The sequence below is a fragment of the Mastigoproctus giganteus genome, chromosome 8 (genome assembly GCF_048544385.1).
Source record: "Mastigoproctus giganteus isolate SK-2022 chromosome 8, ASM4854438v1, whole genome shotgun sequence".
Classification (NCBI taxonomy): Eukaryota; Metazoa; Arthropoda; class Arachnida; order Uropygi; family Thelyphonidae; genus Mastigoproctus; species Mastigoproctus giganteus.
Genome location: NC_143582.1, coordinates 191,202,122 through 191,215,148, shown reverse-complemented (window position 1 = coordinate 191,215,148; position 13,027 = coordinate 191,202,122). Strand labels below are relative to the sequence as shown.

Sequence of the window (13,027 nt, the reverse complement as noted above, 5' to 3'; positions counted from 1 at the left end):
ATTTGACTTACTCCGTCATACCTCTACATATTATGTAGAAAAGCATGTGCAGGGGTTGGCAAGCAAAGGAAGCAGGGAGCAGAGCCCCCTAGTTTTATTATAAGACAATTAGTTATTATAAGCTCCTTGTTAATGAAAGCCTAGTTATTAGATGAAAAAATTTGTGTATTATTGTGAAATCCAAATAAAATATTCATTTAATTTCTATATCTATTTGATGATATTTTACCATAGATATATCCAAGGTTAGCTGCAGTTAAAGGAGCACAGTGTTCCAAAACTGGTAAGCCATTTTTGTGAATTACATAATTTTGAACCTCTAGTATTTACCCAGAGTGAGGATACAAATCCAAAGTACATGATTAATTAATAAACATTGGTAGGTAATAAATATACCGTTATATTTACATAATGCTCAGAATAATCTTTATATTTAAGTTATATTTACATAATGCTCAGAATAATCACCTGAGAGGGCATAAATTCAAATTGAGGAAAGACAGATGTAGGATGGATGTGCGGAAGTTTGCCTTTAGCCAACGGGTAGTTGGTTGGTGGAACAGACTTCCATCCTTTGTTGTGGAAGTTGATAGCCTAAATAAATTTAAGGCTGAGCTGGAGAGGTATTTGGAACGAATGGAGGGGTGAAATGAGAGCGGTTTTTTTTTTTTTTTTTTTTTTTTTTGGCTGATGCTGCATAAGCTTGCTTTCTTGCATCATATGCCTCTACTAATGCTAATGCTAAAAAATAATTTCATTTCTTCTTTTCTGACATTTAGTCTTTTCATAAATTCAATGTTCCCTGAGTTTGTTACTAGTCTCTCCCAGGATTCCTTTTTATTTTTTCTTATGAGAGTGGTATAAGCATTTCATGCCTCTCTCTATACAGGTTTCTGAGTGCATTCACCTCCCGCTCGGGCCAAGTTCTTCTTGCCCTTTGGAAGTTTGCTCTTCTGGTCTGGACTTCCTTGTGAAGCTGTTGAAGTTCTTGGTTCCACCAAGGTACAGCCCCAGGTTTGGGCCTTCGCTGTTTGATTGAGGTGTTTGCAGCCTCTGTTATAATTTCAGTGATGGTCCTTTGAAGTTCATCAGGGTTGCCAGGCATTTTGATTTCTTGCATCTTTCTGTTTTTGTTATCTGTGAAGGTTTTCTGGAACAGGTCCCAGTTTTCAACGCATAGCATTGGGGCATTCTTTTGTTGAGTTGGAATGTCAGGGCCCTATGGTCTGAAGTGTCCAGGCATCCTGGACCAACCAGTCTGTGATGTTTCCTGCTATGTTTCAAATGGCAAGAGAGACATCTATTGTAGCCTCCTATCAGAGGTTGCAAATAGTTGCCAGCTGGTATGGTTTAATGAGGACTGTGATGGATGAGCTCATAATAAATTCCTCCAGTCTCTGGCCATTCCCAACACCTTGCCTGTCAGGGGTATGGCTGTGCCAGGCTGGGGATCTACAATTTGCATCCACTCCAATGATAATTCTTTACCCTCTTAGTAAGTTGGTAGCATGTTGGAGGTATCTGGTGGCTGTGGTGAGGTCTTCACCAGGTCTGCAATATAGCGAGATTATGTAGAGAGCATAATTTGAGCACAGGCTGCCCAGTCTGTGCACAGGTGGGCGACTTTGATTGCAGTGATGTCAGGATTTCTAATTAGGATTTCAGCCCACAGGGTGGTGTCATCTGCTTGTGTTAGTTTGTAGTCGAGGGAGTACCCTCTGACTAGTTTGGAGTGGTATATGGCTCTTGTTATATGATTACATCTGCATTAATTTCATCAACCTTGAGCCTGACTTGGTCGGTTATGACCCTTTCCCGTTGTGCATTCATTTGGATGAATTTGATTTTTGTGGTATTATAGTGGTTATGGTGTGCTCCCATAATTGATTCTAGCTTGGTTTAAACCCTTGTTTTTGACATAAATAAGACATTTATTGTCATGAACTGAGTGTGAAGCATCCAACTTCTGAATCTTACAGTTGGCACATGTTGGTTCCTTGTCTTTCTTTGGGCAGTCTGTAGTCATGGCCTTTGTCGGTGCAGTGACCACAGGTTGGGGTGTTTTGGTTGCAGGTGTGGGTAATGTGGCCAGACTTGCAGCATCTGTAACGTTTTGTAACTGCTGTATGTTCATGGAATCTATGGCTGCTCCAGCTGATGAAGATCCACATTTGCTTTGCTAGGATCTTCCACACTGTGGGGCTGAGCTCAACAGCCCAGTTCCTTGTGTTTTCTGTCGCCAGTTTGATAGCAAATCTAGGCATTATTTGTTCTTTGATGTCAGTTTCCGGTAGGGATTTCTGTAGGTTCCTGGTGTATATTTCTGAGGCTAGGTTTTCTGGTGTCATACTGGCAACCAGGCCATAGATGTTAATGGAGGGTCCTTTCCTTTTTGGTTCCTTCACTTTTAACCCTATGCTTGTTATCTTGGGGTTGGTTATTATTTGGGTAACTTCCTCTTTGGTTTCGGTCTCCACGACTATGCCCGGGTTCCTAGTTTTCCTTATTGTTTTAATCCTTGTTGACTTCAAATCATTAGCTAGTTCCTGAATGAATTGTGTCTTGATATTTTCGCTGGAGGTATTATCATCTGTGGTAAGCAGTCTCAGGACAACAATGGTCGGGGTAGGTAGCAGGGTTTTCCTTGAGGCTGGTTGGCTTTTTATTTGTGAGTTTTCCATTGTATTTGGTGGTTTCCTCAGCGTTTCTGCATATGTGGGTGCACACTGTAGCATTTTGTTTGCTCCACACTCCATGTAAGCTTGAAGTTTAGCCGTTGCTTTCTCACTGCCAAGATAGGTGGAATTGGTGGAATTCACCTGGAATTGATGAAATCCCAGCAGAATTAATTAAAGCTACAGGTGTGAAGGGCGCCGAGTTTTTTCATAAAATGATTGTAAAAATTTGAGAAATGGGACGGTGGCCATCAGATTGGAAGAAATCAATTTTCATCCCCTTACCTTTCATCCCCTTACAAAAAAATGAGATGTGAAAATTTGCTCAAATTACAGGACTATTAGCCTAATTTCTCACACTAGCAAAATTCTTCTTAAAATCATATTGAACAGAATCTCAAGAAAACTTGAAGAAGAAATGCCAGAAGAGCAAGCAGGTTTCAGAAGGGGTAGAGGAACCAGAGATCAGATCAGATCTTAAGCCAACAACTGATTATTGAAAAATGCAAAGAATTCAACGTTCCAGTCGTTTTGTGTTTTATAGATTATGCAAAAGCATTTGATTGTGTTCGACATGAGAAACTATGGGAAACAATGACTATTATGGGTTTCCCAATCCACATAATTCAGCTGATTAAGCTACTATACTAGGAACAGGAAGGAACTGTGAGAACGAACGTGAGAAACACAGACTTTTTCGCAATAGGTAACGATGTCAGGCAGGGCTGTATTTTGTCACCTCACCCTTTTAATCTTTATGCCGAAGATATCATGCATGAAGCTTTGGAACATTTAGAGACTGGCATCAAAATTGGAGGAGACTGAAGATAAACAACCTTTGTTATGCAGATGATACTGTGCTAATTTGTAATTCTAAGGATTATCTTAAAGAAACTCTGAGCAGATTGTGTGAAGCAAGTAAGAATAAAGAATTGTTTCTAAATGTGTATAAAACTAAAATTATGGTTGGTGATAGTCTCAATTCCAGTAAAGTGAAGGTTAATTGGGCAAGATATTGAAGAAGTTGATGAATTTGATTACTTAGGGTCAAGAATAAATAAAAATAGTGACTGCTCAAACGATGTAAAGAGACATCAGGCAATTGCTAAAACGTTAGTCGCTGATCTGATAAAATTATGAAGAGATCATAATCTGCCCCTAAAGACGAAGCTGAGAATCATTGATTCATTCATTTTTCCAGTTGCTACTTATGGATATGAAGGATGGAATCTGAAAAGAGTTGACAAGAAGAAAATTGAAGCATTTGAAATGTGGTATTACAGGAGAACGCTGCGTATTGCTTTCTTGGATCGAAGAACAAATTAGTGGGTATTGAATAAAATTGGCAGGCCTAAAATTCTTCTTCATAGCATCAACAAAAGAAAATTCAAGTTTTTTGGTCATATAATAAGAAGGGAAAACTTTCTGTTGAAGAATATAATGGAAGGAAAAACCGAGAGGAAGAGGTGCAGAGGAAGACCTGCAACTAGGTGGAAGGGTGGGATCAGTGAACTTCTGGCCATGACACTTTGTGATGCTGCTCATATAGCACACGATTGATGCAGTTGGAGGAATTTGTTGGTGGCCACAACAGCTCCTCAGGGAGCTATGTGACTGGAAGAAGACTCCTCGTTAACTTGAGAGGAAGAAGGCAACATAGGAAAAGTGTCCAATGACTCATTCGGCCAATCCGAATTCATTATGGTCTTAAAGATTTTAATTTTATATTAATTTTGAGATGTTTTGTAGATTTTTAGCCCAATTTTATGCAATGTTATGAATTTTAAAACTAATTAGGCTTAGCAATCAGAGAATCTTGTGGAAAGTTACATTAGAGTAAGATATACAAGTTTTTAAGCCATTCTTCAAATTCTAGTCAATTCTAGCAATCACTATGGCTCCCGTAGCTTGGAAATAGGGTGTCAGCTAGAAGTAGCAGGGAGAAAAGTGCTTAGTAGTAGGAGGAGAACAATAGCCCAAGTGGATGAGTAATTGCCTTCAAGCATTCAACAGTCAACATTGTTTGTGTCTTTGTCTGATAGTAGGTGGTAAGAGAAGTGATTCGATGAGTATCGCTGTGCATATGGAAGTTATTCTAAAAATTTTAAATAAAATGTACTTAACTTGGGAGTCTTAATTCCATTGTCATCTCGATAGCTTCTAGAGACTTTGGACAGCTGCTGTGACATATTAATAAGTTGGCAGGTTTCAGTAAACCATTATTTTTGACAATAAAACACAGAGCTGTATAAATTGTATAGGTTTTACTTCTTTTTAGCCATTTCTGACCCTCTGCTGGGCAAAGGCCTTTCCCAGAACCTTCCATCTTTTTCTATCCCATGCCGTGGTTGGCCAGTTTCCTCCTGCAGGGTTTTACAGGCACCATTAAATTGTAAAATGTTTTAGCTCTTAATTTGTGGAATTAACGCTTTAGCTATTAAAGCTAAAGGGATTAATTCTTAATCCTTTTAGCTCTTAATTTGTGCTTTCTACAGCATCAGCTCTATTGCCTAAAGGCCAGAGGTGTGAACAATGCATACCCAGGTCTCTCGAAATCAGTTCGTTATACGGAAATTTTCTTCGTTGCACGGAAACTACTTTCAATGTAATGACCAAGGGAATATCAAAAAAGTTCGCTACATAGAAAATTTTGCTATATGAAAGTTTGTTAAAGAGAGGTCCGACTGTATATATTATAGACACATTGTATAGTATGAAATTTCTTCCTAGAAAAGAAATATCACATTCTGTTATTTACAAAAGTTTATCACTGAATATATCAAAAATGACAAGTATAGTAGCTGGTTCCCCTCTCAGAGAAAAATGTTTAATTTTGCAAGTATCCTGTGTGCAACCGAATGTATTGAATGTATTTTTTATTGCATCTCTAATTGAAGCAAGATAGAAGAGAAACTGATCTTCTGCTCCAGTGGTCTTCAAAGTGGGATGCACGCACCTATAGGGCAGCGCGAGATAATCTGCAATAAATCAATATTTATTAATTATGAAAACTTTAGTTTTTCGAAACATAATTGAAAATAAAAATTATAAATAAATGTTTTTTTAAATACTTTATTATGAGGCTTTGTTTGATCGTGCGGCTTTATTTGATCATGCCATCGATCATACACATTCAAGTACATGCATTTTGTACTTGAACTTTGATTTAATTTTGTTTTGTATTTTTTTATTTGTGATCTTTTGAAATTATATGTGATTTTAGATATAATGCCTTCCATGTAAATGATTTATAAATAAAAAAAACTTATATATTAAATTTAAATGGGGTGCATGCTAGTCCTTTTAAATAAAATAAAGGTGCACGACCAAAAAAGTTTGGAGACCACTGTTCTACACTACTCTTGGATAACTACCATTTATAAAAATTTATTCGTCTAATTGAAGAAATATATTGCAGAAGAGAATAGAATAGCCCAGTGGTTCACACTTTGGAAACCATTGCAGCTGGTTTCACTCTGTGCAGTATAAAGTTTCTGTAGTGTCTATTGTGAAATTTGTATTTTTTTCTAAACTTCATTTTTGTGTCTCTCTTGGCAAGGGCTGTGTCCAAAACTGTGAAATAACAAGGTACAATATGCCGAGTTTGCACTGTATCAGTGTTATGTCATATAACATTGATATTTGCACTGTCCAGTCAAACATTAAGACCACCTGCCTAATAGTGGGTATGACCTCCTCTTGCTGGAAATACCATCGCCACACAGCAAGGTATGGACTCTATACAGCCTCTGAATTTTGCAGGAAGCATGTCACCAGATTGCATCCCATAGATCTGCAGTAGTCTGTGGTGGAAGATCATGCCATCAATGCTGGATCTGTGTATTCACATAATCCCAGAGGTGTTCTGTGGAATTCAATATTGGCAAATTCAGCAATCAACGTATCAACTGGAAGTTGCTTTCATGTTCGGCAAACCACTCTCAACCAGTATTGGCAGTGTGACAGTATACTTTATCCAGCTGAAATACACTTGTACCATCTAGGAAGATAGTCCTCATGAAAGAGTGTTCCTGATAAGCCACAACAGATAGGTAGTTTTTAGCATTCAGAGTAGGAGTATGAGGGCTCCCAGAAATTGTCATGAAAACATCCTCCATACCAAAACACTGCCACCACTTACCTGTTTCTGTACCAAGATATAAGTGATTTTCTCTCTGCAGTTTGTTGCCATACCCTCCACCTACCATCCACATGGCATAGCAGGAAACATGATTCACTAGCAAGGCAACTTTTTTTCTAGTCATCAGTGGCAGGGCTGTGCAAATGGGGGGTGCATTGGATGTGGTGCACCAGGGCCCCAATTGAGGGAGCCATTGTCTCAAAATAAATAAACCAAGCCCCTTAACCCCTTTTGCATCTGGGCCCCCAAGTACCTTTGCATGGCCTTGATCAGTGGTCAAATGATGCCATTAAGATATAAACTTTAGGCATCATTAATGATGGTTGGCTGTAAGCATAGATACCTTGATTGGGTGCCTACTCTGAATGCCTATACAGAGAAAGGTTCGTTGCAGTGCGGTCTTAGAAACACTGCTGGTCATCCCCTGGTTAAAGCCCATGATCAGCCACTGCACCATTTGCCAGCTGTCAGCTCGCACAAGGCAGAACAGTCTACATTCGCCACAACAATCACTGAAGCATGGGTGTCTGCCATTGGCCTGGAAACTGCTCTGCCCACTTGGACAGAACAGTATCTGGGTGAAGTTGTTGGGTACCAGCTAAAGAGTTGCAGTACTAGTATTAGCCAAATAGTGCAAGAAAGCACAGGCTTTTGATGCACCAGCCAAAAAAAATGATACAAATTACACTTCCCTTCTTGTGAAGGTAACTCCAGTTGACCTTTTGAGTTTCTTCAAACTTTCAGCCTCAACTACCTGCAGTTGCAACTTTCCAGTTATCAACAGCTCGCTGGCTAAAACAAACTTCTTACAGTCTTGGCTAAACCTCTTTCCCTTTAATCTGAATTTATGGTCCCTGGTACTAGAATTTTAGGCGCCTCCGTAGCCAGGTGGGAAGGAGCAACAGTGCGTAGCACACACTTCTTGATTAGACCGGGGTTCAAGCCCGTCACCACCAAATACGGAGGATGTGGAAAGGTCAAGGGAATGACCACCGCATATTCCCGGAGCAATATGGCCTTAGTTGCTGATGCTCCTAAAAACCAAATAACAAACAAACAACTAGAATTTTCTAACCTCTCAGGGCCTTATCAGTTCCCCTTTGAGGTATCTGGTTGCCAAGAGAAGAAGAAATCCTCTACTGTTTTTGATTCAGTGGCACCAAGTGTATAATTTATTGTCCATGTGTAACACCTTGCATTTTGCTACATTAAAACTTAGCTGCCACTTTTCTGACCATTCTTGAAGCCTGTTCAAGTCATCCTGAAGGAGCATGATCAGCCACTCCACCATTTGGCATAAAGATTAGAAGTCATTAATGATCAGTGCTTGGCACTGATCATTAATGACTTCTAATCTAATAATAAAATAGCAAATGCTTAAAAAAGCGGTACTCACCTTGAATAAATCTGCATGGTTTAATTAAAAAGGGTTGGTTAATATTTAGGATGAATAGTTGAGTTAAAAAGACTAAGGGAGGGACGAAAAAATATAAAGTGTTATTTCGGAAATTAGAATAAGCAATTGATAAGGTATAATATAATATACCTTATCAATTGCCAGCCAAACTGCGACACCTGCTACATTGGAAGCACTACTACAAAATATGGCTCATCCAAAACCTCTAATACCCATGCATACTACCACCATTACAGTCTTACGACTAACCAAACCGTTACAGAACTCACAACACACTCTGAAACCCATAACCACACCCCTCTCATCAATTCTGCCATTTCTATTATTAAACTCAAATCCAGCTATAAGATTCTTCAATATGAAGCACTAGCCATTGAATGGTATCGACACCATTCCAATCTTAAAGTCTTAAACACTAAACTTCCCTTCAACCTTTCACCGATTTGGAACCTCTCGCGGTTGAGGTTACCGCATGTCAAAAAGTGCATCACAAGAGTATAAATAATTTCTTAAATATCGCACACGTTCCCTACCCACTCAATTGCCAACTGAAGACGTTGTAATCCAACGAAAGTCCCCGTAATGACTATTGCCTCACTACATTATTTATTTAACTTCAACTATTTTTCCCTACTTTAATGACAACCAAGGATTAGATGTGTACACACCTGCTTCCTTGCACTTATTCTAATTTCTGAAATAACACTTTATATTTTTTCGTCCCTCCCTTAGTCTTTTTAACTCAACTATTCATCCTAAATATTAACCAACCCTTTTTAATTAAACCATGCAGATTTATTCAAGGTGAGTACTGCTTTTTTAAGCATTTGCTATTTTATTATTAGTCCATCTACATGGTATTTTAAGATATCTAAAGCCTTGCATTGACTTCTAATCTTTATGTTGCCTGCATAATTTTGACATTATGCCTTCTATCCCTTCATCGACGTTGTTTATGAAAATCGGAAACAACAGTGGTCCAAGAACTAATCTTTGAGGGACCCCACTTCTGACGTTACACCAATCAGAATATAATATAATAAATAATACAGAAACAGATCACAAGATTTGCAGCTTTCATAATACTGCCACCTCCTTCAGCTGGTACCCAACAATCATCCCTTTTTTTAAATCCATCAGATCATGTTTCTCGTCCATATTGATCAAGTACTTCTTATGAAGAGCATGCCAGAAACCTGCAGTATCACATTTACTGGTGCTCATCACAATATATATGCCACCAGGTGGGGGGAATGGCCGATTGCTAAAACATGAGCGTGGTCACAATATTTTCACTAGACAGAGTATGATGAAATGCTATGAAACTAATTAATTCTATAATACCCTTGTAACCAAAAGGAAGTTTGTCAGCATATTGTCTAATAGATGTCACATAATCATGAAAATAAAAAAAAATTAACTCTAAATTCATTTATTTTTACATTATTATACTGAATCTGAAGAGAAACTATCATCAGAGCAGGTTTCATATTATCCTTGAGAGTAATATGAAATTTGCTTAAAAATAGGATGAACCATCTTTTTTTTTTTTTTTTTTTTTGCTCAAATAATTTATACACTACAGTGATATAAATATGATAAATTGCAGTTTGATTTTGAATAACCTTAGTAAATATATTTCACAATTGCTTTTCATGTTTTTTTTTTTTTTTTTTTCAGATAATCCTGCAACAGTTTCACTTTTATTGAATTCCAAAACCAATCTTTCACAATTAGGAGATATGGGTAAATATGTGTAATTATGTTACCATAGTGTAATCAACATACACACAGCTTCAAAAAAAAAAAAAAAAAAAAAAAACTAGTCTATATAGATTAATTTTTCATTTTATATGCATCCCCCCTCTGCTACTAAATAAAAAAACTAGAAAAGAAATGCAAAAATTGACATGTGCATACATGCATGCCCAAAAACGTGACTGCTGAGAGGCAGTGTTACAGCTACTCATTTTCTGATGAATGACACCCAATGCCTTCCTTTGATTAGATGACATTACAAGCAATGATTACAAATAACAGTTACAAACTTTAGCTTGCTTTTAACTTAGAAATAAGGAAAAAGGATTTTTATTCAGCCAGTTTGTATCCCTTTAAAAATTTACAAATATTTTTATATAATATTGTAATTTAATGATAGTTACATGGAACTTGGTCAATCAGCAACATCTCTGTTAGTATTAGTAATGGCCACCAGACAAAAAAAAAAAGAATAAAATAATAATAATAAAAAATTAAATAAAATAAATAAATAATAAAAGAAAAGGAAATAGACAACCAAAGCATTTCCCTCTGCCCTTAAGTAACTATCCAGCTGACCTTTGAATTTCCCCAAACTGCCAGCTTCTACCTCCCATGTAAGTAACTTATTCCAGTAATTTATAACTCACAGGCTAAAATAAAACTTCCCGCAATCCAGTTTAAAATTCTCCCCCTGTAACTTGAATTTATGACCCCCTAGTTCTGGAATCATTTATAACCATGAAAATTTCATCCTCGTTCATTTTACATTCCGAACCTTAAACACCTCAATCCTCGTTCCGAGCCTTAAACACCTCAATCAAGTCTCCTCTAAGGTTCTAGTTTCCAAGCTGTGCAACCCACATATTTGAAGTCTTTCCTCATATTGGCCTCTTGTTTGCCGCATATTCCTCATATTTTCCTGGCAAGCTTGGCCTTTTGCCAATCTCATCAGGCGAGTTATCCATCTTTGGACCATTTCAAGAAGCTCGATGTATTTTTTTTTTTTTTAGGCACGGTCTCCATACTTAAACACAGTATTACAAATGTGGTCTAATAATAGCCTTGTATAATGGGATTATGATGTCCTTATCTCTACTAGCAAGTGTTTGATAAATCATCAATAGGATACCATGGGCCTTCCTTGAAACCTGTCTATAATGCTCAGAGAACTTCATGTCGGACCATTTCTTAACTACCAAGCCCCTTTCTTCCTCTACTGACTTTAGTTCAACTCCACCAAGTCTATAAGTTATTTTGGGATTACTGTTTCCCCAGATGTAAGACCTTGCACTTTGCTGGATTAAAACAAAGCTGTCACTTTTCTGACCGTCCCTGAAGTCTATATAGGTCACTCTGAAGAAGCTCTGCTTGACGGTGATCATTAACTACTCAACAAACTTTACATCATCTGCAAATTTAGACATCACACCCTCTATCCTTTCATCGATGTCATTTAAAAAAATCAAAAACAACAGTGGTCCCAATACTGATCCCTGGGGAACCCCACTTCTTACATTAACCCAACCATTTATCACAACCCTCTGCCTAGTGCCCTGAAGTCACCCTGCTATCCATCTAAGGATTACCACTGTGATTCCAACTTGTTCCAGCTTATAAAGTAACTGTTCATGTGAGACTGAATCAACTTTCACACACTTTCCACCTCCCTTAAAATTATAGGATATATACCATCAACAGCAAGAGCCTTACTTGCCTGTAGGCTCAAAAGTTTTTTCATTAAATAATCACGTGAAATTTCAATATCATTCATCATTACATATTTTTCAACTTCACTCCCATAATTTCTCATTGATAAAGGGTTTCTTCTGTAAATATAAATGCAAAGTAACTGTTAAGTTCATCAGCAACATCAGCTGGAGTATCTAATACTATCCCATGACTATAAGGGTCCAATCTGGTTTGTCCTTCTCTTCTTTGCATTTATATATATGAAAAATTCCTTATCCCCACTCTTTGCCAGCGATTTCTCATAATCTGCCTATGCCAGCCTAACCTTTTCTGTGGCACTATTACAGATCAATTTGTAGCTGTTATAGGCTTCAGTGCTTTTTATTGCTCCATCACTTTCCCATGCTGTTTTTTTCTGCTCAAGTAATCTGACAACTTCATTATTCTTCCAACTCGGAATCCTCCTTGTGGAGTGTTTTTTTTAATGGTATATATGCATTCAAGGCTTCTGTGGTTAATCTTTTAAAGGTAGTAGTAGTAGTAGTAGTGGCATGTGATGCAAGAAAGCATGTGTATGAGCTTATGCAGCATCAGCCAAAAAAAAAAAAAAAAAAATCACACCATTCCCTCCAAATGCCTGTCCAGTTCCTCCTTAAATTTATTCAACCTATCAACTTCCACAACGACAGATGGAAGTTTGTTCCAGCAATTAACCACCCACTGGCTAAAGGCAAATTTCCGCATATCTATTCTACATCTGTCTTTTCTTAATTTGAATTTATGCCCCCTTAGGTTCGTAATCTGAACAAGTGGAAAGATCCCATCAGAATTCAGCGTGCTCAACCCATTCAAGGCCATATACACCTCAATCAGATCACCGCGCAGGTGCCTAGTCTCCAGCCACTGCAATTTGCAGAACTTAAGCCTCTCTTGGTAAGAGGATCCCTTCATTCCCCTCACTAATCTTGTTGCCCTTCTCTGTACACGCTCAAGTAAATCTACATCCTTCCTAAAATGAGGCCTCCAGACCTGTACGCAGTACTCAAGGCGTGGCCTGACCATTGCCTTATACAGAGGGATAATCACCTCCTTTTCCCCTGCTAGCAAAATTCCTATATATCATTGACAAAACCCCATGACCTGCCCTGGCAGCCTGTCTGCATTGCTCAGAAAACTTCATATCTGCCTGCACAATTACTCCCAGGTGTTTTTCATTTTCTACCACCTTAAGTGTAGTACCACACAGTTGATACATTTCTCTGGGGTTACTTCTACCCCTATGCACAGTACTTTGCATTTGTCAAGGTTAAACTTCAGTTGCCACTTCTTAGCCCATCTGCCCAA

At 38.0% G+C, this 13,027-nt stretch overlaps 1 protein-coding gene across 2 annotated transcripts in view; it reads left to right on the top strand.

Annotated features, from left to right (window-relative positions):
- Positions 1-13,027, top strand: part of LOC150082108 (uncharacterized) — a 183,998-nt gene that overhangs the window by 104,093 nt on the left and 66,878 nt on the right. For both annotated transcript variants that reach the window (XM_090379986.1, XM_090379985.1), the window contains exons 12-13: positions 235-283; positions 9,914-9,979. In XM_090379986.1, coding sequence (XP_090236112.1) covers positions 235-283; positions 9,914-9,979 — 115 coding nt within the window. The remainder of the gene's footprint in view (positions 1-234; positions 284-9,913; positions 9,980-13,027) is intronic.